This window comes from Haemaphysalis longicornis, unplaced genomic scaffold, assembly GCF_048455015.1.
Source record: "Haemaphysalis longicornis isolate Haplotype H1 unplaced genomic scaffold, Haemaphysalis longicornis Haplotype H1 scaffold_2, whole genome shotgun sequence".
Taxonomy (NCBI): domain Eukaryota; kingdom Metazoa; phylum Arthropoda; class Arachnida; order Ixodida; family Ixodidae; genus Haemaphysalis; species Haemaphysalis longicornis.
This window is the reverse complement of record NW_027526295.1, coordinates 103,968,822-103,993,094: the sequence shown is the minus strand read 5'-3', so window position 1 is coordinate 103,993,094 and position 24,273 is coordinate 103,968,822. Positions and strand designations below refer to the sequence as shown.

The following is a 24,273-nucleotide window of genomic DNA, read 5'->3' as shown; positions in this document are numbered from 1 at the left end:
TGCGCGCGGGATATGCGGTGGTCGCTACTTTCCAAGTTAAGCTTCAGAGCTTCATTGAGGATCTGGCAAACTTTTTCTTCTGATTGCGCACACGTTTCCGAAGCGCAATCTTATATTCCATAAAAAAATCAAGTTTTCTCTACGAGAACGATCTTCCAATTCTTCAAGACGCTTGTTAACCGAAAGTACCTCTGGTACCTGTTGACGATTCGGCTCGCTGTCTGAGAACCGGACACATTCCTCAACGGCGCATAATCGGTTGTCTAATTCTGGCACTTTTTGTTCAGGAGACACTTGCGCCTCTCTAACTTCGTTAATGAATGTGTATATATATTATATATATATTATTATATACTGTATTATTATATATATATATATATATATATACTGTAATTAAGCCTATCTAATGCATAGAAAACGGCTGCCTTCATATTGTTTTTTTCTACTGCATTAATGCCAGTCTCGACGTAACCTGACAAGCACAACTTGCAATGCGGCTTTCTAAGTTTTGGTATTGTTTACGCCAAAGGGGCGCTGGGCGGTTCTTTCGGCGTCATCGATTGAATCGATAGTGGCTGACACGCTCTCTGCAATTACAGATATGATGTCGTACCATTGAAAACCTCAAGACCGTTATACAGAGTGGATTTGTTGCCCTGCACACATTCTGTGGGCTTCACCCAGATTTTTTACATGAAGGAACTTGCTCCGTTCCGTTGTGCGTTTATTTTGCCTGCAGCTTCAGCGCCATCAAAAAGGATCAGTTGCCATTGATGATAGACATTTAGCAGGAATAGAAATTTCTCCCATCAACCGATTTACCCTCCATGTAGTGACAGTTCATACGCGCGGAGGCTGATCTTGCGAAAAACTGAAGATGTGCGTGCTTTTTTCGTCTGAATTAAGTGGTACGACATTTAGGCTTTGCAGACTCTCGGCCACATTTGAATAACTGACGCCTTTTTGTCTTAGGTCGTGTCTCAGGTGGCAGACCGGTTTTTTAGCTCCACGGTTTAAGCATGCTATGCTCATTTCGATAATTCATTGCTTCGCCCAGAGCAAGTTATCATTGCCCTTGTTTTTGGGGGACTCGAACTCTGCGCAAAAAAGCGCCTAAGCAATCAAAAGAGAAAACATTGCTTAGGTTAGGTTATGCTCTGGTTAGGACACGTCAGGTTACGTTGAAACGGCCTTTACTACGCAAGTAATACTGTGAAATGTCCTGCACAGAGTCTTCCATGGTGTCAGGGAGACCATCCATGTTGTAACCGATATAGCGTGGCTCATGGAGTCAGTACCACCCCCCTCAGGCTTGGACCTGCTCTACTTTCGGCTGCGCTAGGAGCCCTTAAACCCGTCAAACCACTATCTTGTGCGTGTGTGCGTTTGTTCAGGCGCGCGCGCGCGCGCGTGTGTGCGTGTGCGCGTGCGCGCGTGTGTGTGACTGGCAAGCGACCGGGTATTCCAGAAAACACGCCCAATCGAACAGAAACAAGCACTTGGTCACGTAGTTCCAGCGCCTTAAAACTGCTTCCGTCGACGAATACTTCCATTTGTGCAGTTTTCCGTGTGGTGGACCAGAGGTGTTAGAAATATGTCGACGGGGAGTTCCCCTGCACAACGCAAATGCACCAAACCACGTGGTCCACGACCCATTCTCGTAGGCGGTGACCTCATTTCCATCACGTGTAACACAAAAACCTTCATTGAAGCCCTTCTGGTTATTTGTTTATTCAGAATGGTGCAGCAAAGAAGCATGGTTAGTGGTTTCATGTTGGTGAATACACATTTAGTATACATGAAAAGCCAAAAAAAAAAATACAGTTCACCCGCCGCGGTGGCTCAGTGGCTAAGGCGTTGCGCTGCTGAGCACGAGGTCGCGGGTTCGATTCCCGGCCGCGGCGGCCGCTTTTCTGATGGAGGCGAAAAGCAAAAACGCCCGTGTGTACGAGAATTCGGCGCACGATAAAGATCCCCAGGTGGTCAAAATTAATCCGGAGCCCTCCACTACGGCGCGCCTCATCGCCTACGTTGCGTCGGCGCGTTAAACCCCAGAAAAAAAAATACAGTTCGTAGGCTTCAGTTCCGACAGTTCTTCAGGGACTACTTGATCAACCACGAGAAGTCGCTGAGTGAAGGGCTAGGTAAACTAAAATGAAAACAGCAACATTTGTGAAAAACCTCGATATATTTGTAACGATCACTGGGCAGTTTACTTGGGACCTTCGCACGGGCTGTTTGATTTTTGTGGTTGCTAAGACCAAAATGTTTTTTAGATTCGGTTATCCCTCGCTGCCCCCGTCAACTGCTAAAGGAGAGGGAGGTGATGAAGCCCGAGAACACGCTTCGGCGGTGCCGTCGGTTTTTTTCTACAACAGTGCAAGTGGAAACTCGTAGTAAGCAACAGTAGGACATGGCTTTTCGTTGGCTATTCCGCAGCGAACATTGCGGAATGACTTAAAAAGCCTGCGATCGTCTGTGGTTCGTAGAGAATGTTACGCTTGTCGCAGCCAAATATACGTATGTAAGATAACGGTCTTAAATAACTGGCAGATGATATGTACGTGTAGGTCTTAAGATGTGATATGTGATGGCATTAGTTTGTCGTCGAAGCTGAATTCTGTAACGGCGTTGCTTCATAGGACACCACGGCTCTCGAAGCGAAGAAGTGTTCAAACTCTCACCTGTGAGTAGACGACGATACTCCGAAAGGTGTACTGGAGGCTGCTAGACGTCTGCTCAACAGAGTGGCCGGTGCCCCTCAGGGCGACGTCCTCCAGCACGAACATCAGAGTCAGGAGAAGCAGCGGCATCAGCCAACTGAACAGCGGCATCCTCTCCTCGCGGTAGACGTGGATAAAGCGTTTGACGAACATGGCCCAGACTCGTCCAACAAGCGTCGGGTTGTTAACCGGGGTTGTTACTATCTCCCTCACCACGGATGCTGCGCAAAACCACGTGTATTCCGGAAATCATAACAAAACGCGGAAGCGCGCAACAATAACAATATTGCCGCGAACCATGTATTGGGTTTGATCATTTATGTTTCGCTTTTACCGCACGGCTGCGGCGGTCTGTGTTATCTGTGTGCCAAGGGAAGCGCGTGTTCCATTCTTTCTTTCTATGCTGCATGTGTTATCTCTTCTGATAGGGAGAGCGTTCCGAACTAACGTGAACAGCCTAGAATAACCTTTGTTCTGGATGTAAATCGACGGTTCGAGAAACAGTCGCGCCTAAAGATAAAAAGCCTGCAGAGCAGACGCCGCGGCATTCCATTCGAATCGCCGACGCTCGCCGACGCACGTCACTTTTTTTTTTTTTTTACTGCTGTCTCGCCGCCTGTGTATTCTTCGAGTTGTTAGGGGAGCACAAGTTCTCTCCAATAAACTCGTTTCCTGTGAAGACAACTGAGTCGTCTTTGACTTCGTGACAATATAGGGCACGATTTGGCTGAAGTTAGTAGCATTGCCTAAACAAAGCTTCGAAATGAATTATAGCGCGTCATTTGGAAGCGTGGATATATTGGTGGCTCGTCGAAAATATTGAAACAGTTCCGCGTCCCCACCGCGCTCACACTGCCCAATAAATATTGTTTTAATTCAAGCTTATACAGCTAGGATCGTGTTTCAAGTGCAGAGCACTTTGAGCGCTCGCCTTGTCGTCGTAGCTCGCTCGCTGGATCCAAGTAGAGCAACAGGACATCCCGTGGTAAGGCTGCCGTTCGCGGCGTGCCCGAGAAGTTGGAAAGCCAAGCGGTTTACGTAGTCAAGAGTTCTAAACTCGTAAACCACTGTCGCTTGCCCTACATCTACCCGTAATTTAGCGCGAAGAAAACTAAAGGTAAATTTGAGGCAAAATATACCTAATTAACCGGCAGCGCCCGCGTTCATTTGGTTATGAACGCTCGTTGGGTTGGTTTTTACGATAGCAAGCGAAAAAAGCGGCCGCGCAAGAACACAATGGCGCGTTCGAAATGACGAACGAAGGCCCCAGCCGCGCAAGAAAAAAATGGAGCGTTCCAAATGACGCCGCACAGGTCCAGCATACGAAATTAAACAAAGCACAAAAAAACAACTCCCGTGTACGCAGTTTCAGGAAGGGGGCGCGTGAACACAGCGAAGGTGGGAAATTTGAATTGCATGGGGTGGTAGCATTACGCCAATAACGGTGGTACAGCGCATTATGGCGAATCACTGCTTTGCACTTCCAACAGCTTTCACATTGAGTGGAACGGCTTTAATTTTTTTTTATGCCTGACAAGAAATCCTTCAGCCCCACATTTCTAAGTAGGACAAGGCGTTGGGAAACAGTGTGTGGCGCCACCACAATCGCGCGCCGTTCATACGCCTACGATCCTTCGCCTAGGTATGCGTCTTGAGTAGATTAGTAATAATTAGGCTATATTGTCTAGCTTAAACCAAAAGCTTGTACATATTACTGGGATACGCTTTATAAGCCTATTAGACGTCGATAAATCCCAAGAACACTGAAATCAATGGTCAGGAGAAAAAAATTAAAGGAACGCCACTCAACGTGAAAGCTGTGGAAGTGAGCAGCCATGATTCGCCATAAGGTCTGTGGCGCCGTTCTCGTGTCTTTCCTACCACCACTAACGCTCTTTCTCTCTTTGTCTCACTCCTCTATTGATGAAATGAACAGAGGTTTGTTCAATTCAATACGGTTTGATTTTCCTGCCTTCGCAGAGCTCGCGCGCCTTCTCCTTAGAATGCTCGCACCCTATTTTGTTTCCTATTCTGGCTGCAACAACACGGGCGGGAGTGGTGTCCTTTATTGCCTGTTTTCATCTCGCGCGTGCGGCTTTTCGGCGCCATTTTGAACGCGTCGGTTTCTTTCCTTCCCTGGCCACTTGTTTGCACATACTAAAGTGAAAACCAACGCAACGAGCATTCCTAAGTAAATGAATGCGGGAGCTGCCAGTTAAGTGCTTATATTTGCCTCATATGCACCAGCAGTTTTCTTCGCGCTAAATAATGGGGACATGTGTGTGCAAGCGGTTTCCAGGAGTTTCTAACGGTTCTGCGTCTGTAAACCTCCTCTTCTTAACATTTGTTCAGAAAGCTGAATCTAAGGGAGAGCGGGTATCCTTTCGAGGCGTCACACTGAGACTGTTTTGTTGCGCTACGCCGCGTGACTTCGGTGTACTATGATAGCGTGACAGCGGACGAGCTACGACGAGAAGCCGGGCCCCTAACATTCTATGCACATAATAAAAGGTACTTGCACTTTTCATCTGAAATCTCCGCTGTCCCTATGTTGTGTGCTAATAATATTCGCTGGTCATACCCCTCCCCCCCCCCCCCCCCCCGTAAAATAGATGGCTTATTTTTTTAATCCTTAAACCAAGGCCACATACTCTTTTTAACGCTGCAAAGTACCTCCTCTGGTATCCGTGTAAAAAACCCATTTTCCAGAGGACCAGTGGCTCTAGGTTCATAACACACGCTTGTGCACAGTCAGATAGGCTATGTTAAAGCGCCCATTAGAGGACTGTGGTCCATTCAAAAGGATGCTTTGTCTCAATAACAGTGACGGCAATGTTACGAAAGGCTTAAAAAAGCTTAGTGCGCTAATATCGAAAGCCGATGAATGTAATTGCACTAGTTTTTTTATAGTCGTTAAAATATCAAGTGATTTCTTTGTGCTTTTATGCTTAACCATAACACGTCAACTTTGACGACGCGGAACAGAAAAGTAGTTTCAGTTTGAACACCACAGCTGTTTAGGCGAAGCTTTGTCCGTTGGTGCGCCAAAACACTTCGGAGCCTCAAGAAACAATTGACGTTAGGGATGACTCGGGAACCTAAACCTAGACCTCTACGCCATGAAACTGGCAACCTAAACACTGGGCCACCCCAACGGCCAGTGGGTGCGCCGTTAGCAGTGCCGGGGCACAATATCGTGCAAAGAAAATCAGAAAGAAGAAAATATCACTTTCGGTGGTTGGAATGGAACCTGGGACAATCGCATTAGGATAGCGGCGTCTATCCGATTCAGCAATCATCGCATTCCGAGAGTACAGCATTTCCTTTGGGATCGCAGTGGCGGCGTACGCTTTGGCCTTGGCCGCCGGTTCTAGCGCGTGGTAATGCGGTCCACTATGGGAGAGACGTGAAAGCCTGTGGACAAAGCGATTCCGGCCTGCCAGTCATAGAAAACTAAGTGGCAAGTTCGGAAATAAATGTTTGGTGCAATATCGGGTTCTCCGACACAGGTAGAGGGCAGGCCAGCTCTGCTGTTTCTCCACCCTTGAACCACTAGTGCAAGATGCGCCCTTTTTCCTATAATAAATTTGGTTATAGCAATGTGCTAAAGGGTGGCCGAAAATTTGATTCAGTTAATAGGTGGTAGCTTGTAAAACTAAACAAAGATGCCTTTCTAGACCCGGGTACATATTCAAAGTAAGACATTGACCCATTTATGCCTTTATTTCAAGGACGTTTCGGGTAATCATTTGAAGGAATTCAGACATAGCGTAAAATCTAACCTATTCAGAAGTAGACGGGGCAGGCAAAATAAGAGGCTCAATATTTCATCGAAAAAAATGACATATCTTCTATACATTGCGTTGTTTTATTTACAAGTGCCCGAACAGAAAGCGCAGTTTTGATTGCTTTTTGTGGTACGGGCGTTTGGAAGAAAAAGCAAAATTATGGCTATCGATTTTCCCAACGTGTCATCTTATAGTTATCATCCCTTACCTCTTATCTCTACCTGTCTAGGTAATCTCTCGCAGAGGGAAGCTTCGTCTTGGAAATACGTCACTACTTCCCTAGTTTGTAGTTTTATAACTACAATGATCCAGTTACGGATGGAATTTATAGACCTCTGCAACACGCATTTCTCTGTCAAAGCCCTGAACGCACTCAGCATGTACCCTTTTACTCTTTCCGTTTCCGTCTTTTTCCTCCCTGTAACATGGCTTAACCGGTCGGGGCTGCGCCAGGGTTCTGGGTTTGGAGGAGGACAAGTTTCGCGGAAGGAATGCCCTTTTCTACACTTCTGACCTCTACTTCTGCAACCAGTATGCTCGCTTCGTCTGAGTTTCCCTCGAACACATGTTTTAAACCTAACGCTACAGCACTTATACTAGCTATATCTCTTACTAGCTAGATTTTAATAGCTGTAGTGGTCTTGACAATAAAAACGTTAATGGTCTTGGGACGCGTGGCAACATCGCATTCTGGAGGTCCATTGTTCGGATCCCTTAAACCAAAATTCTCAAATTGTTTTCACCTCAATACCTGCAGTTTAGTTCTTTGAGCCATAAGTGACTGGTGCGCCGTCCGTCAGAACGTTTGGGTGGGTAGTGCGGGCCAGAAACACAGGAAAAGTGAATTGTGGCGCAAACTATGGTTTTTGACATGAAACGTACCACGCGGTTAATTTTTGTGCATTTGAAGTTACTCCACACATTCTTGTGTCTATGAGAACATCGGTGTGCGTGTGATCGTGAGCGTGTGTGTGCATGCTTGCGGCTTGTGTGTGCTTGTGAGCGCGTGAGTGGCTGTGAGCACGATTGTGTGTATGTGCACGTTTTATACGTGAAACAGATACCAATCACAAAAATATCGAACCCCGTAACCTGAGTTTTAATGTATTATGTCGGGTAATGAGTGTTGCTAAAGTTCTTATCAAAGGATAAAGTCATTGCAATACTACCGGCACTAGGGCTTTACATCCTGTCTTTGCTTAAATTTATTTGTTGGCCTGCGCCAGTCAGAACTGGATGCACGACAGGGCGATCGAACGAGCTGTTTATGTGCGCCGCACCCTTTCTGGTGTTGCAAATACGCCAATGCAACTACACAAGCCTTTCAACCTTATTAGGAAAGCGGAGTTAAGTGCTACGATTTGGCCAGGCCAGTTATACTTAAAAAAAAACAGGGTAAACGACGGAACTAAGGAAGGAGACGCGCCTTGATGCTCTAATTGCCACGTGATAGTTTTATTCAGAATATCTGTAGCACATAACTTACAATTACGAAAGAGGGCTAGCGATTGTGTTGAACACTTCATCTCCTTTTGCACTGAATCCAAGGTGACGAGCTGAGGCCAACTATCCATCTTGCACGAATTCCGATAGCGTGACATCAGCAAAGAGAAGGTTTAGCGGGAGCCTACTTTGCGTCTACCCTAAAAGTTGGTTGCGTATTTAGCATGCGCTACCTACTTAAGTAGCGCTACGTTCACGTGTTGTTCATACACTTCTACGCTTAAATATACAGTACATTCACTCGCTTCTGGTACCTTCCTGCTATAATTTGCTACGATTGCACCCACATCCCAATTTCCATCACCCTGAAAGGGGCTCCTTGCAGGATCGTTGTTTGCCAGTATCCAAGTGTCTACTGCTGGAGCTAGCACGCTAAACTCACTCGTGTCGGCACTGCACATACCTCAAAGGCACTCTCCCAAGTCAGAGTGCACAACGTAATAACATAAATCAGCCGCAGTCTTCGATATGCGGTGGAATTTGGGATTCCTGTTCTTCGGGCATTCTGAAGGCCACTGTTTCTAACTCAACCAAGACAAAACGAGTGATTTCCTTCTCAGGTCAAATAACAATTTACAGAAGCTACCCCGGAAAAGTTGTTGGCAAGCTGTGCGTACCTCGACCTGATTTTGTTCTTTGAGCCTTCGGTGATTTTGTGTACCACGTGCCCACCATTTTTTGTGGTGTCTGTGAGCCAGGGTTTCTGCATTTTTCACCTTCAGAGTAACTAACGCATTCATGTCGAGTGTTTTGTTAACTCTAGAATTTGCAAAATTTTTCAGTTGAGCGTTCAGCGGTGCTTTGTTAGTTTGTGATTCTTTGTTCTGAACACCACGAAAGAACAACCCATAGGTGTGGCAAACAAAGCAATAGCCGTTAGCTGCCAGAAACCCGAAAACAAGAGATCTCACGATTAGCGCCGAGATGATCTTCGTCACCGTCACTGGAGCCTTTAGGCAGAGTTGGTTTCGTAGCGCGGCGGGTGCGGATGTGGCGCTGGTCGCCCACTTTGATTAGAACATCCTCCAGTGACTTCATGGAGAGCCCAATCGACTCGACACGAAGTTCGTCTACGGACTGCTCCAAATCCTGCATTCATGAAAAGAACGACTGAAAGGATGAGGCTGCGCCGTGCCGCAACTCCTATAGGGCGATCGCGTAGCGTCCACAGCAGAAAAGCCTCACTTGCCGCACATGGATTACACGCACATCCACTTACCGGGACGCAAGCACGCACACAACCCAACACACCCGCCTAAATCGGAAGCACAATTTCTCCGCAACATCATTTCTGACCAAAGTTTCCAATACTCAGCCACCATGATTTGGCCGTATTGGTGCCTATGCTGACGTTTTTTTTTTTTAAATGAAAGCTCCAAGGTAACTGGGTCCAAATATGATTCTAAGACATGCTTTCTTTATCAGCTTTAGCAAGAAAGTTATACTAGAGATTCCAAACATGGGATTACTTGGTGACATCAAAAGTTTTGAAAATACTGCAACGTGAATGCACTTTCCTTTATAACTTCGAAATTATACTAGGAGTATAGTCCGACACTGAAACCAATGAATAAAAGGTTATCGGGGATGCCGTGTTCTTTAGGTGTCCCTCACTTGCCTTTGCCAGGTTTTAAAGCTGTAAGGGTTTCGCTCGTTGTGTACCTTGTAAGGGCCCCCAAGTCCTTCCTCCATTGCATGCTTGCTTACAATCGGTAATCTTCCATGGCCTCAGTTAAAATCCATTTTTGCATGATTTGCGATGCTTTAAACACTCAGCAGCCTCTTCACGTGTGCTGTAATCATTTGTGGAACTTTCTCAACATATACACTCTAAAGGAAAATACTCCGGATAGGCAGTAAGTGGATTGTCCTCTAGCGCCATACGTACGCGGAGTTTTGTTTACTCCGCGAAGAGGCAGTATTTTAAACACTGTGCTAAAGAAGAGTTTTTTTTAGACATTTAGCGAAGTATATTTTGCTACACATCACTCTGCTGAGGAGAAGAGTTTTTTTAGGGCATGTGGCAGAGTATTTCATGCTGTCTATTGCTCCCCTGAAGAGGGGAATTTTTCCGGACATTTATTAACTCTTATTTCACTGAGAACATTCCTGAAGGAGGGCGTGTTTAGGCATCCGACGGAGCATTTCATTTCGCCGAAAGCACCACCATGGATAAGAGTGTTTTCGAGTGTCTGGTGAAATATTTTGTGATTTAAAGAACCCAGCTCAGCAGGGCACTGCCCAGCCTTGCAAAGAACAAAATAGACATTTATTTTCTAGTCCCAGTTGGGGCACGTAACAAGAAAGGGAACAAAATATTTGTATCAAAAATAAACAATCTTAATCAACCATCAATGGAACTCAAATAAATATGGTAAGAAAGACTAAGCAACATCAGAGTCCTTCAATGCTTTACTGGTCACGAAACTGCTCCGTAACTCAATGGGAGAGCTTCATATGCTGCGTTTGACCGCCGCGCGGTGGCGCCACCATCTCATTGACGTCAGTCCCCGGGCGGCGTTGCGTTGGCTCGAACGGCGGAGGCACGGCGAGTTGTTTGTTTTGTGCGGGAAAAAAACTGTAACCTGCATCTCGCGCTGTTGTGATGCGACTGGAGTAGTGCAACGATGCCGAACACGCGTTGCGTCCCGGGATGTCGTTCCTTGTACTACGACAAAACAGAAAATGTTTCCTTGTTCTGTTTACCGAGCGAAGGGGAGCTGCGTGTGAAAGGGAGGCGCGCCATTCCAAGGCAAGATGCGGGAGATTTCAGCTTCTATTCTGAACATCTGAGAGTGTGTGGGAATGCACTGTGTGGGAGAATGAAAAAAACAATGTATCCTGTTGAGAACATCCTGGACCTAGAATTGTACAAGGCTAACTTAAAGCCGGATTTTAGTCAGATCAGACAGGTAGTAGCGGTGCTTCATTACCTGTTTGCTAACTTGTATTACCTTGCGCTCAGGTTGGCATGTAAAAGGAAAGATTTGGAACGTCCTTGTGCTTTTACTTTTCATATTTCCGCGAATCATCCATTAGGGTTCATTTTGTTTGTTTTGTAACCGCGCGTGACCGCTTCCGGTTTTCTAATCTGGCGTTTCAACCGGAGCGCCCGTTTGCTCTTTTTGTCGTACGTCGGGCAATATTATTTGGTATGGAAAGGGTGTGACCTTGTCGCTAACTTGATTTTTTGTCTCTTCGACAATGTTCTCGATCCTATTTCCATGGAGTTGCGCGGCGTTTGCAACGCCGCGCAACTCACTTTATTGACGTTCATCTGTGCACGTCACACTGCGGACTGCTTCTTTATGTTTCGTACTAGTCTTTTGTAGAGTAGGAGGTCACTTTAATAAACTCCGTTCAGAAACGCTTTGCGTCGTTCTTGCCTACGGGGCAATATTCTGTTTCCTCCGTGTGCTGCACATCGCAGCGCAAAAAAACATTTTTTGTAGGCTGGACCACGCTCTTTTCTTAATATTGAATTTTTTGTTGTGTGTGATAAAATCAGTTTTATTGTTCTTTTTTCACTTCCTTTTCTTTGCAAGGATTACAAAGCGTGGAAGCGGAAAGACACACGGTGCAACATATATCTCTTCGTGCTTTGATCCTTCGCGTTTCTGCAGCGTTTTTAGATGTTCTCAAGTATGTACCCATTCATCGAAACGACAATACTATTGGGCTATCTCTTTTAGCGTTCTCTGCATTCCACAGTAATCAACGAATTCATTAAGCGTATAGTCTGAACGACGCGTGCTTGGTTTCTTTCAGTTTTTTTTATGGTATTTTCGATAGGCCCGCAGCAGTCCGTGACTACGTAGCTACCGTATGTGTGGTGTTTACAACTTTTGCTTTAAGAAATGAACCCACAGAGATTTAAAAATCCGTACACACGACGGCGCAGCGCTTTTCAGAGGACGCTGAAGCCGTTGCCCTTTGCGGCCGAAGTCGACGGTAATTTACTTGGAAAAATAAAACCCCATTAAAGGCAGGTGATATACACAATAACTTGACTATTCACCGCTAGCTACTAGGAAAAAAAGCACACTTAATTAGCGCGCAGAGAAAAAAAGTAGCGAGCGTTTCCACGCCAAGAGCTGGCCAATATGCCGCACGCGCGGCGGCTGGATGCCCTTCGTTCCGGCGGTGGCGCCTGTAGTGGCGCCCGCGGTCCCTATATGAAAGGAGCGCCGAAGTTTCGTGACCAGTAAAGCATTGAAGGACTCTGGCACCACCAAGAAATAAACCGCATAAAACTCAAAACAAACACCAATCAGTATTTCGCACATAAAACACGCTATTAAATATCCGCAGCTCCGAGCCGCGCGGTGGACCAGTGCGGGTTTACTACTGAGTGCAAAGATTCTGGTGCTATCCTGGCCACGGCGGGCGGTTCCGTGATGGATTTGACAAACAAATTGTTCGTATGTCGATATTTCCGCGCACGTTAATGACCCTTAAGTGGTCAGAATTCCTGCATCACGGCCTGACTCATTAGTTATTGTGTAGCTCGTGCTCATTGAAATTCCCTAAATATTTTATGCGCAGCTCCAAACAAAGCTCATAACATTATCCTTACTCAGCGCGAACTGAACGGAAAATTACTAGGCGATGTAAAGCGGACGTTAGGTCCATGCCCACTTTAAACGATGTGGTTTATGTTAGGTAAGAATCAGGAAAATCAGCACCATATTTAATGAGTACCATTATTACCGAGATTGTAACACAGTTTAAGAATGCTATGATTAGACACCTCTGAAATAACATTACGGAAGAGCCACGCCACCTCGATACGGCATCTCTAATACAAAAAACCCAAGGAGCCACTAAAATAAAAATAATCAGAGCATTCAGACATGAAGAACATGTAAAAATATCACGAAGGAAAAAGGCAAGAGATAGAAATTTAACTACGTGAGTGGGAACATGACATTGGAATACACGCAGGAGCTTGAACAAGTCGACTTGTATGTGTAGGTATGTCCCAGATTGTTTTAATCGTTTTCCCTAAACGGCGGGAGCGCGCAGCAGTGCCTTGGTGTGCACTAGCACGGCGTTCGTAAACATTCCTAAAAAAGGGTGGGACGCTTTTGGTTGGGCGCTTTTTAGATGGGCGGAGAAGCGGACGACCTCTGCTTGAACGAACTGCTTCGCGACATGTTTAAGGCGCATTTAGAACATTTCTGGCACTGCAACCTCGGGGATATAACGGTGGGTGGAGGATTTCATGCCAATAAAGCAATATAGATACTTTGTACAATCATGTGCTCTTTACAAAAGTAGTACACTGCAAACGATGAGGCTACTGCACAAACGACCACCTTCTCTTTGCTTGACGTCTCTTTAGTTTAAGGCAACGTCCAGCGCCTGGAATATTCATTCATGAAAAATGAGGACATTCGCTGGGTTGTATTTAGCAAATTATTGCAGCCAGACATAAACGTGTTACGTTAATCCACTACACCGGCATCACAGTCCGCGATAGTTGCATCAATAAATCTGAATTTTAGGCTCTGACAAACATCACTGGATTAGCTGATTACATCGAATATGCGCCTCCTGAAGTACGAAGAATAGGCCAGGAAGCATACCTAACGTTTTCGAAATTCTCTATCTGTGTAGAAACATTGGTATGCGTCGACGAGTCCTACGCTAGCTGTTGATCTGATTGGCACTTCAAGCACCCTGCTGGTGTACATACACCACCACATTCCATCACCGTGAAGTGAACGCATGCCCCACACAATGCCTCGAGAACAGTCCTGGCGTATATTGCTAATACATTCCTTTCTTGTATGCCTTTTGAGCAGCAAGGTCGTCGCTTTTGGGGAAATCCGCGGGACAGGCCACGTTTGTTATATCGGAGCTCGTTGTCTACCTGCACGTCCACCGGAAGCAGCGGCCGCCCTCTGACGACCGCCCTCTCGTTTGCCCCGAGATCTCGCGAGAGGCTCGTTCTTTTACTCCATCCATAAACGTATCTTTTACCGGCATGAATCTCCTCAGACGGAGTTTTATTGGAGGCTATGTGCTCAACTCCACCGTCGGTTGGAGAAGTGCTTTGTAAGTACATCGTATTTACACCGTCACTTGGTTAGAACTTTTAGGCGTTTACTGCTTTAAACACTCCGCGGTATTGAGTAAGCTTTGTACTGCTGGAGGATTTACCGAAACATAACCAAATGGAACTGCCCATTCGGCTTGTTTCCAGTTACTGAGTAAGCATTTTTTCTTGTGTACGACATCATGTTCCAACCTTAACCAATGGGTTCTCTCTCAAAACCTGCGGGCATAAATAGAAACAGTTGTGTGGTTTTGCGATAAGAGGATAACTGGAATAGCATCCCTACCTCATGGATATCAGAACCATGCGGAAGTGATCTCATTAGCGCAGATATCCTCAACAAAAGTGAGGTGAAAACTTGCGCTAACAACGAGGTCATTTAAGAGTAGGTGTTAGTTGTTGTGCTGCAGTTCGTTGCATCTTGTTTACTAGATATGTTCCCGAAGAAACGGGCAGTGCAATTTAGTTAACCTTTACTAAGGCGGCGTGCCGGGTAAGGAAGCTGGTGTTTCATGTTTAAGTGTGTTTAGGTTTTGAAGCTGTGGGCACGCACTGTAGCAATAAAAGGGTTTTTGGGGTGCGCCGGCGGAGATCAATAAATAACACGAACGAACGGAAGGACAGGCGCAAAGCGCTTTCCTTCGTTTTACATTGGCGTGTGTTTGGGATTACGTATCTTTCTATCGCGTTCCTTCTTTCAACTGTCGTTCTCAATGGTTTACTAATATGCACACAATGCAACCCTTAGTAACATTATTCCGGTGCCCTCACAAATAAAGATAAAAAAAAATACTCTTTATCTGCGAGACTGTTGGACGTACAATATTCCAGACGAGTGACAAGTTCCCACACAGCCTCCACTTTCTTCCATTCTTCCCACACGTGCAGTCTTGCAGCGATCAATTCTCGCCATGATCATGACGAACACTTGCACCGAAGCGACAAGCTTATTTCCGTCGTCTCATAACACCGACGCGCTTTTCAGCTCTGCTACGCATGTGACGCTCAATAGCTTCCTTTGCGCTGCTGAGCACGAGGTCTCGGGTTCGATTCCCGGCTGCGGCGGCCGCTTTCTGATGGAGGCGAAGAGCAAAAATGCCCGCGTGTACAAGATTTCGGCGCAGGTTAAAGATCCCCAGGAGTTTAAAATTATTCCAGTGACCTTCACTACGGCGCTCCTCATCGCCTGCGTTGCGTCGGCGCGTTAAACCCTACAATCAATCAATCTCAATAGCATCCTGAAAATAAAGTCTAGAATAATTTGTTACGCCCCCTGTACATCATCAAAATAGTACAAAACGAAGATTACATAAGAAATAGGCAGTTAGACATTTCCTAATTAAACCACACAGTCCCTAAATTCACAAGAAAACGTTGTGCCCGAGCCAGGTATCGGGAAAATACAGCTCTTCTAGAATTATGGCCGCAGCTTCTAATATTTCTTTGCCAATGTCGCGCTTATGTATCTTCGAATGTCGCCACCAGTAATCTCTGCTTTTTAACGTGAGATGGTTGTATCAATGTAGCTTAGAGGCACCAGCCTAGCCTCCGTACCTATTTAGAATTCAATTATGGTCTAACGTTGAATTTAGCATTGAACACGTTCTAGGGGTAACACTAACTTCGCCGTGCGTGGATATGAATAAGTGCAAGGTGAAGTGCCCACCTAATAGTCATCCAAATATTTCTAGACATTTTGATTTTGACGCCTATAGCTGCAGTGGAGCTACATTTTACGGGCCAAGCTAAATAACAGTTTTGTTAGGGAATACGGCGTTCTGCAAAGGCGCAATTTGTTCGCCGAGGGCGGTTATACAAGCCACCAAGCCACCACAATGGCATGGATTCGTTCCGTAGCTGTGGGAAGGCTTTTTTTTTGCATAATGTAAAAAATATCCACGAAGACGTTCATGCAAAATTTCATCTTGGCTTCGATACTACACAGCGCATTACGCATGAGAGGAGGAAGCGCCCACCATAAACATGGCGATGAGGCTGCGTGAGGACACAGCCTGTCCAAGCATGAACACGGCCTCGCTGTTGGTGTTATGCCGGAGCTTGGTCTTAGGCGCGTATTTCTGGAGAAGTTTTCTAATGGCCGCAACTTTGCACTTGGGATACTTGTTGATGTGCAAGCAGTAGCCGGTGTTGAACAGTTCCTTCAGGAAAGTTGGGGACCCGATGTACCTGCGGAAAGACCACCAAACTTTACAGCTCTAGATCATGTTTACCGGGGATTAGGGAAAGACAGCTTCGCGCCTTTTCCGTCGGTGCTACAGTATTGAAAACAAAAACAGCACCATCAACATGACGGTTGAGAACAGACGAGACTGTGCATATAAACCTAGATTTCAACATTATGATTTTGCCTGCCTTTGTTATTTACAGGTTCATACTGTTCTTTCCTGCCAGTCATATTTGTGTCTTCCTTCCTTATGCCAGGATTACTTCTGAGTGTCAATATTTCTCCAGCGGCTTTCTGTTCCGGCAACTGTAAAGGTAGTAATCTTAAACATTGGCAAAACCAGGGTGTCTTTGTTTATTGTGCGCTATTTAAAAACAAATCGCGAGGAACCACATCACAGCAGGACGACCGTACAAAAGCAGCTTAAACGCTCTCATGTTCCTCTGTGAAGACATAGCAGGTAATTAACAATTAATATTTTTATAGTTGCTGGCTGGAGCAAGTTGACTGCATCAATTATCTAGGCGTGACTCTAGACTGCCATATGAACTGGAAAGGGCACATAGAAACGATGTCCTCTAATCTTGCATCGTCCTGTTTCGCCCTTTTAAGAAGCAGAACGTACTTCAGTATCTCAGTTCGGAAGGTTATTTACTACTCACTCTTTCATTTTCACTTTACGTACTGTTGCGAATCTTGGGAATTCACAGATCAAACTTATTCAGATCCCATCATCCGCCTTCAAAAACGAGCATTACGTACTATGAGACTTTCTAACTATTGTGTTCGCAGCCGTCCGTTATTCTCTGAGCTTCAAATACTTCCATTCTTGCTTCTCAGTAAAATGAAGGTCTGTATAGCTGTCAACACAATTATTCTACATTGCCATCTTTTTTCAATAAATTTGTTTGTGTTCCTACAAGGAACGCTAGGAATGCTAGTAACCTGAATTTTAACTTACCTGTTACCCGAAATACCTATGGTCAACGGTTACCAGAATATTACGGAGCAAAAGTTTGGAACACTTTACCTATATAAATAAAAACAGCTAATAACTTTGTATTTACACTAAAAAGGTACTAACTATCTAACATCGCATGAACACCGGTTCATTTCTTGTTCTGTGGAATTTTTGTAATTATTTGGTTTTTGTGCATTGTTTTGTAATCAGTATCTTTTGACTCACCTGTTTAATTTTTGCTGCTGTATTGTGTATTTCTGTAATGCGCCTAAACTAGCTTCGGCTATGGGCCCCACAGTTTGTGTTATGTATTTTGGACAACTTGTTCGTGACTAAAAAAAGTAGGTTTCGTCGTCTGTACTTGCTTACAGAAGTTCGCTAGAGTTTAGTAACGGATCTAGTTTGTTGTCCTATTCGACAGCTTTATATCTGGTGGTGTTCCTACAACAGCTTGAAAAAAGGGCCCTACCTGATCGTTCCATTGGCCATCACTACGATTCGGTCTCCCAGCACATCGGCTTCCTCCAGAATCGCAGTAGTAAGCAGGACGGTGGCGTTGCGGCGGACCTGCAGCAGCAGCTGCCACATCTCCCGACGTCCGTCAGCATCCATGTTCGACGTCGGTTCATCCATGACAAGTATCTGCGCAGAGAAAATAATTTGGGCACTAATCAGGCACCGAAATGGATTCAGTGAAGCGTCTAAATGAGTGAATTGTGAAATGCTGCGGTGTTTTAAAATGACCTCGTAGAGTAGTTTTGGTGTCGAATCGACGTCTCTCACAAAATGACCCCCTGAACAAAAAAACCGTTAACGTAATGCTCTAAAGGGAGTTATATTTTTATGTGAAGCTTCCATGAAGGAAAGAACTAGTTCAGTTGAAATGAAAATAGGGTAAATGTTGTTTTGGTCGTATATACACCAGGGCCTCGAGGAAGAAGAAACTATCACGACTCCCGCGGACCCCTACACCTCATTCATTTTTTCAGACTAAGAAAAGAAAATAGTGACTTAGCTGTGGCCGTAGACTTCTAAAAGTGAATTAGAAAAGTATCTACGAGTGATTTTTGCATACAATTGAGGACGTAGAATATAAATGACTTGCACAGCCAAAACTGATGCAGTGCTAAAACAGGGGTAGTAATAACAGTACCCAGTCGCACCAGTCCACATCTCCCACCTACATCGATATGAACAATGTGGCACATCTATAGGCACCACCTCATGACTGAAAACGAAGTTATCGCACAACACACTACGTCCCCGCGACAGTTTCTCTTCAGATTTCAGGGGAGTGCTGCCCACGGTGATGAATATCTACGCCAATCTATGGGAAACGTGGTCTCTATCTATGGGAAACGTGGTCTCGCATGACGATGTGTTGCTGATAAGTAGTGGGAGTGGCGGAGCGCGGCACAGAATGGCGCAGCGCGGCGCAGAACCAAACGAGCAGCCAACCCAGCGCAAATGCACGCGGAATCGCCCAAAATAAAACTGCTTTTCGTGCACCACAGACTCCGGGAAATGATAACCGGCAGGTGAGATAGCAAAGTAGCTGAAGCTTCTACGATGGACAACGAGGTGTGTACCTGAACCGCACCAGGGAAACAGCGGTGCGGCGCTGCCTCAACAAATAGCACGCAAGCAGTGTTACGGACAAAGCGAATAAAATATGCCACCACGTCATGCAGAATACACCAGGACTACGCACACAATACCGCAAATTCGTTGAACAATTCGACCCCAGTGCTACTCGACAGAGTACAATTCGACCCAGTCCAATTCGACAGAGGAGCATAGGAGGTCTTCCTCCAGCACAATGAAAAGCCGTTCTTTGGGGCTACTGGTAACAGCAGCACCCCCCCCCCCCCCCGAGCAACGCAGAAGTCTTTACAGAAGTTTTTTCTCTCTTCAGTTGTGGGTAGCCTGTCGGGTTCCATGGGCTGAAGTTTTTGTATGTGCACAAAAGTACGTATCGACACGGAATTACTGTATGATGGGTGTCACGTCTGGGTCGGAGTAGCGTACCGCCATCCTGTTTCTCCAGACGCTATGCAATCCATACAGAATAATGGGGTGAGACAGTACACCGTCCTCTTTTTCAATATTCAGAAACCTAGTACTCCAAGCATCCACCGGCAAATCTTTTTTGAGTGTTCGCTGGAGGACGTCCCAAGAGAACACATTTCCCCAACACTTAACAACACATGCTCAATTGTTTCTGCCTTTCGACACAACAGCGCACACCCCTAGGCACACCATCTCTTTTCCTTCATCCAGGTCTTTACTTCAACTGTTCCAATATGGAGATTAAAAACAAAGATTTGATTCCACCCGGGACTGGCATTCTTCGACCTCGCTGAAGTACATATGTGTCAGGCCCCAGATTTCACCTCCTCCGGTGTATTGGCAATGTAAATACACTCTCGACAATATCTTTGTACAGTTCTTTTTCGACTCAGCCTACTTAATACAATAGAACCCTTTTCATACGTTTTTCACCGTACCGGGAAAGCAAAACGTAACAACCGGAAAAACGCAGCAGTGAGTAAACCTTCGAAAATGAACGAAAACAGTGTAGCTTTGACTTGCAACCATGTATTTCTGTAACTATGGCTTGCGAACCTTAAAACACTCGATAATGTACGATTGCCGCTCTTCATGAGCGCTAGAAAACACCCCGCGCGGCAATGAAAGGTCCCTAGCGATGTTGACTCTCTTCCGTGCTGGCTGCTTGTCTACTGGGACTAGTACGTCAAGCTTTTCCTGGGGGGAAAGCGCCTCCCGTTTCCGCGACGCCATCAAGGCAGGATAAAGTTCGTGGTTGTAGGTTCAGCAGTGTTTTCAAAGCTTGAAGCGCACTATAACGATTAGAGCGCGTGCTATTCTTGCGGCGGTACTTTATGGCAAACGCGCACTTCAGGCATTCCGAAGTGAAACTTCTGTTGTAAGTGCAGTCATCATGGTGACAGAGTAACAGGGCCATTTAGTGGTGACGAATCGCATCCGCGTGCGGCTTTATGCATTTAGTTCCGTAGCCAAGCCAAGTCAAGGCCCGTCCAACATCAAAATGGCGGTCCGCGAATGTTGCCCGGGTGGATTCGGGGTGTCATATGGCGACGAATGATCCGGGAACGTACTCTGAGCCATGATGTAACAGTGTGGATTTGAATACATCGGACTCCATGTCAGCTGCGCCGGGACTATGCCAATAATCGTAGCAGCCGGGAAACCGTAGCACTGGGGAATGTAGGAGCGGGGTTCTACTGTACTCTAAAAAACGCACTGCAAGAAAACGATATGGCCACAACACCTCCTTAAAAAATTCATGCCCAAACCCCTCATGTACTCTGAGCCCAAAACGAATTCAGGCAAAAGACTTCGAAGTCGCAGCAGACAAACTGTCTTCGTAAAGCTGACTTCAACTTTACGAAGAAACAGATATATCCTGACCACTGGCCTCAAAAACAAATGCGATAAACCGAGAACACCATCCCGCACTTTCCGGAAAACCTTCGTTCTGTTTGTTCTTTTCCACGGATGATCACCAGATAAACACGGCGAATACGCGATAAAATTTCTAGCCGTTAGTCCTATAGCAATGGAATACTTGCATTACAAGCCACACCTTGCTCATAAAAAATTGCACACTGTACCTCTCCCGAACATTGATAAGCCCCTTTGATAAGCCCCTTTCCACTTTTCTGTCTTTTCTTAAAGACCCGTAGGTTGCTTGGACCAGTACGGGTCACTGTCGCCATGACTCTCTAGAGGCACCCCCAGACAGGGTTACAGAGGGTGGTTTGGATAAAGCATCTGGCGAGGGAGAGGCCGCTTTTCGGAGGCGACACATGAAACTAGGGTGAACAGGGGGCAGTGAGACAAATGACGCCATAACCTCGCGTGCGGCCCTCATCCTCAGTCTTCGAAGGACGCTCCTGTCCCTTTTCTTTCCGCCGACGCACGGCCGGGCTAGAGCAGCGGCACCCACCGCTCTAGCCCGGCACTGGCCGACGCTACTGCGTTCAATACGCCACCTCCGCGAATTCTAGGCAACGGCTGGCAGAGTTGAGGCTGGGTAAATAGCACAATGCACAAGTCTCCCGCCCATTCGACTTGACTTCACACACGTGGCTCTGCAAAGAGCCACGTGTGTGAATTCACGTGTCACAGCGTGGGTAATTACTGTGGCGTGGATTGGAGCCTTGTTTTTGTCAAACCCATCTTGTTTGCCATCCTTTATTTTTTAATTCCGTTCCCCCATATTTATGTCGAAAATGGTTCGTCAACACATGAGAATAAATAAAAGGCGTTTATCGACGTCACTCCTCGGTACGAAAGGAGAAATTGCGCCTGAAGACCAAAGAGCATCACCAAATGGGCTCCCTAGCTCAACATGAGGGCGAACGGACACGTGCTTTTCACGCTGAGCTGTAACGAGCTGGGACGTGCCGAGCAAGGGCCCGTTTCTGACATGCCGCCGGAGGCGACGGGAAGGGAACGCCCTGGTGAGATGCCGGCACAAACGACGCGGTGACAAACAACGATAGCAGCCACGTAGTAACTCGAAGTGTGAAGCCATCGGTTCGTGGCTTTGACAGTGTGTTCACGAATTTTTTGTAGCTTTCACGCGAATATCGCAAAACCTCAACCAATATTGATGGCATTCTTTCAGCAGTATTCGTGTCCACGGCAAAATCAAGAATGAAGCGGTGGAAAACCAGATGACGGGCGCTGGGATAGCGGCCACCCTCTTAGAAGCCGGAACGCTGGCTGGACATCTACGTCCAGTCCGTAAGTTATCCGTTATAGCAGGTTCCGAACTCGTTATTAGTCAGAATCTGTCACAACGCTTGGTCGGTTGTGAAGAATTTTCTGCAAGCATTTGGGAAATCCTGAGAAGATAACGCATCTTGGGGAAGCTACGGTGTCCCGCGGTGCCACTCAGAGTTGCGTCCAAAGCACGGCCGGCTTAGAGAGACATACGTTAGTATGCCCGCAGAAAAAGTTACTGTGACAGCAAACGATCATGAAACAATGGCTCTGTCAGTAAACTGTGTTGACGTATTGAGGAATTCTTTGTATCTATCGCACCCTTAATGCTCAGTCATGCTCTCCGTTGTACTGACGCGTGTAAACATTTCTAACTGTTTTTGTATGACTGTTCTGTTTCTTTCCATTCCGGTCACTCTGCCATTGGCCGAGTGGATTAAAGACTATAATAACTATTTTACCGCCATGGGTGGCAAAGAGCTCTCTCAGTACTGATTCCCAACTGTCAAACGTTTTTATGCACAGAACGAAGTAGAATTGTGTTTGCAGTGACCATTCAAAGTGAATCAGCCGCAGGAGATTCTGTAAGCCGACGAAGAAGCAACACTTGAATTTGGGGTTGAAGTGTACAAATACGCCAACCGCCTTTAGCTTAGGACCTGAGCATTACGCCGATTTTTTTAAGTAAACCTTCTTCGGAGCCTCTTCAAATCGCATTGGGAGCGTTTTGTGTTCGAAGGCACCCCGTGGTCTGGTGAAAGCATTGCGAATAGCCACCAACTGGGCAGAGTTACTGGTTGTAGTTCAAAGGTAAAAAACGACACTCCAGTGCAGAGTGTGAAGCAACGCTGTCCGACGAAGCAGTCTGAAGAAGAATTGCATAAATTCTTCCTCAAACCGTCGAGAGAACAGCCTTCAACGGCTGTCAGCCACTCGAGATCCTCCATTTCACTTCCTAGGCTTACTCAGCATTACGGATGATTCTAGTACGAATGACCCCGATTTCATCGCGGTCCGGCACAAAAAAATATCTGTCAATGTGACTATGCAGCCTGCCATGGACACGTCCAGAGGACAGCCATGCGGTATACGGACTTAATCTCATTTCGAGTTCAGCTCATACTACCCTGGCATCATTAGGTTAAGCGTGATGATATAGTTTCTAGGCAATATCAGCGTGGACTCCTTGCAGAAGAAATATTCTCTGAAAAATCCACACAATTTATGTCAGCTCATGATATCGACATGAAAGAGAGGGAATTCGGTGAGTGAAATCTTCGCTCTTCCATGCATAAACTTCAGAGCAGAGGGGTGAGTGTGCCATGATCAAGAATAAGAAATGTCCAGCAGCTGTTGAGGGGTATTTGCTATCTACAGGACTACATGGTATCCGCGAGAGCAGGGAAGTCTTGGTTTCTTTTATTCGAAGGTCGCGTTCCTTGCGCAGAATTATCGGTTATAGTAGTATTGCCTACACATGTCTATGACACCTCGTGTGCAGAATGGGAAACTATGCGTCACCAAGTTAAAGAATAAAAGGCAAAGGGAGAATTTCGGCAAAAACCATACAAGTAACCATCGTGTTTTCTCTCCAGAAAACAACCCCGACTATGTCTTTTTTTCCACTCAATGGTCATCCAAGAGCAGATCAATCACCGGCCGCATAGCTATAAGATATGTTCGATAACAGTCTGCCCTAAATGCGGCAGAACAAAACAACCACCCATCTATGCGACTAGGTAACCGCCGATTCCTTGTCACCCACATCGAGAAAACACAATGGCAGAGTGCCATTCATTATTCGAGAATGCCTGCAGAATGCACTCCACACAATTCTTATCTTTCTAATTATCTCTGCCTCATAGTTGGGATCCGGGGTCACAACGAGACCCCGGTTTCCAAGTAGAATAAGTAGAAGTAGTGGTATGTAATGTATGTATGTAGTAGTGTATGTAGTATGTATACTGAATGTATGTAGTAATGTATGTTGTGTTATCTATAAGAATAAGTAGTGTTATGTGAATAAGTATACATATTCACATACCACTCCTACGGCCTCTCCGCCTATCTCAAATCGCTGTGCTGTCCCGAGGTTATTGATCCTTACTTTATTTTTCAGCATATTAATTTTCAGGCCCACGGTTCTACTCTGTTTGTCCAGTGCGGTAAGCATGCTTTGCAATTGGTCCCCTGAGTTACTTATCAAGGCAACATCATTAACAAATCTGAGGTTACTGAGGTATTCTCCATTACCTTTACGCTCATCTGTTCGTAATGCA

At 45.9% G+C, this 24,273-nt stretch overlaps 1 protein-coding gene across 1 annotated transcript in view; it reads right to left on the bottom strand.

The window, feature by feature from the left end:
* Window positions 1-2,672: 2,672 nt before the first annotated feature.
* The window catches only part of LOC144168206 (phospholipid-transporting ATPase ABCA3-like), a 38,685-nt gene continuing 17,084 nt past the window's right edge, over window positions 2,673-24,273 (bottom strand). The window contains exons 5-8 of the mRNA XM_077697242.1: window positions 17,691-17,863; window positions 16,052-16,262; window positions 8,926-9,103; window positions 2,673-2,944 (exon numbers count right to left, since the gene is read on the bottom strand). Of these exons, the coding sequence (XP_077553368.1) occupies window positions 2,673-2,944; window positions 8,926-9,103; window positions 16,052-16,262; window positions 17,691-17,863 (834 nt within the window). The remainder of the gene's footprint in view (window positions 2,945-8,925; window positions 9,104-16,051; window positions 16,263-17,690; window positions 17,864-24,273) is intronic.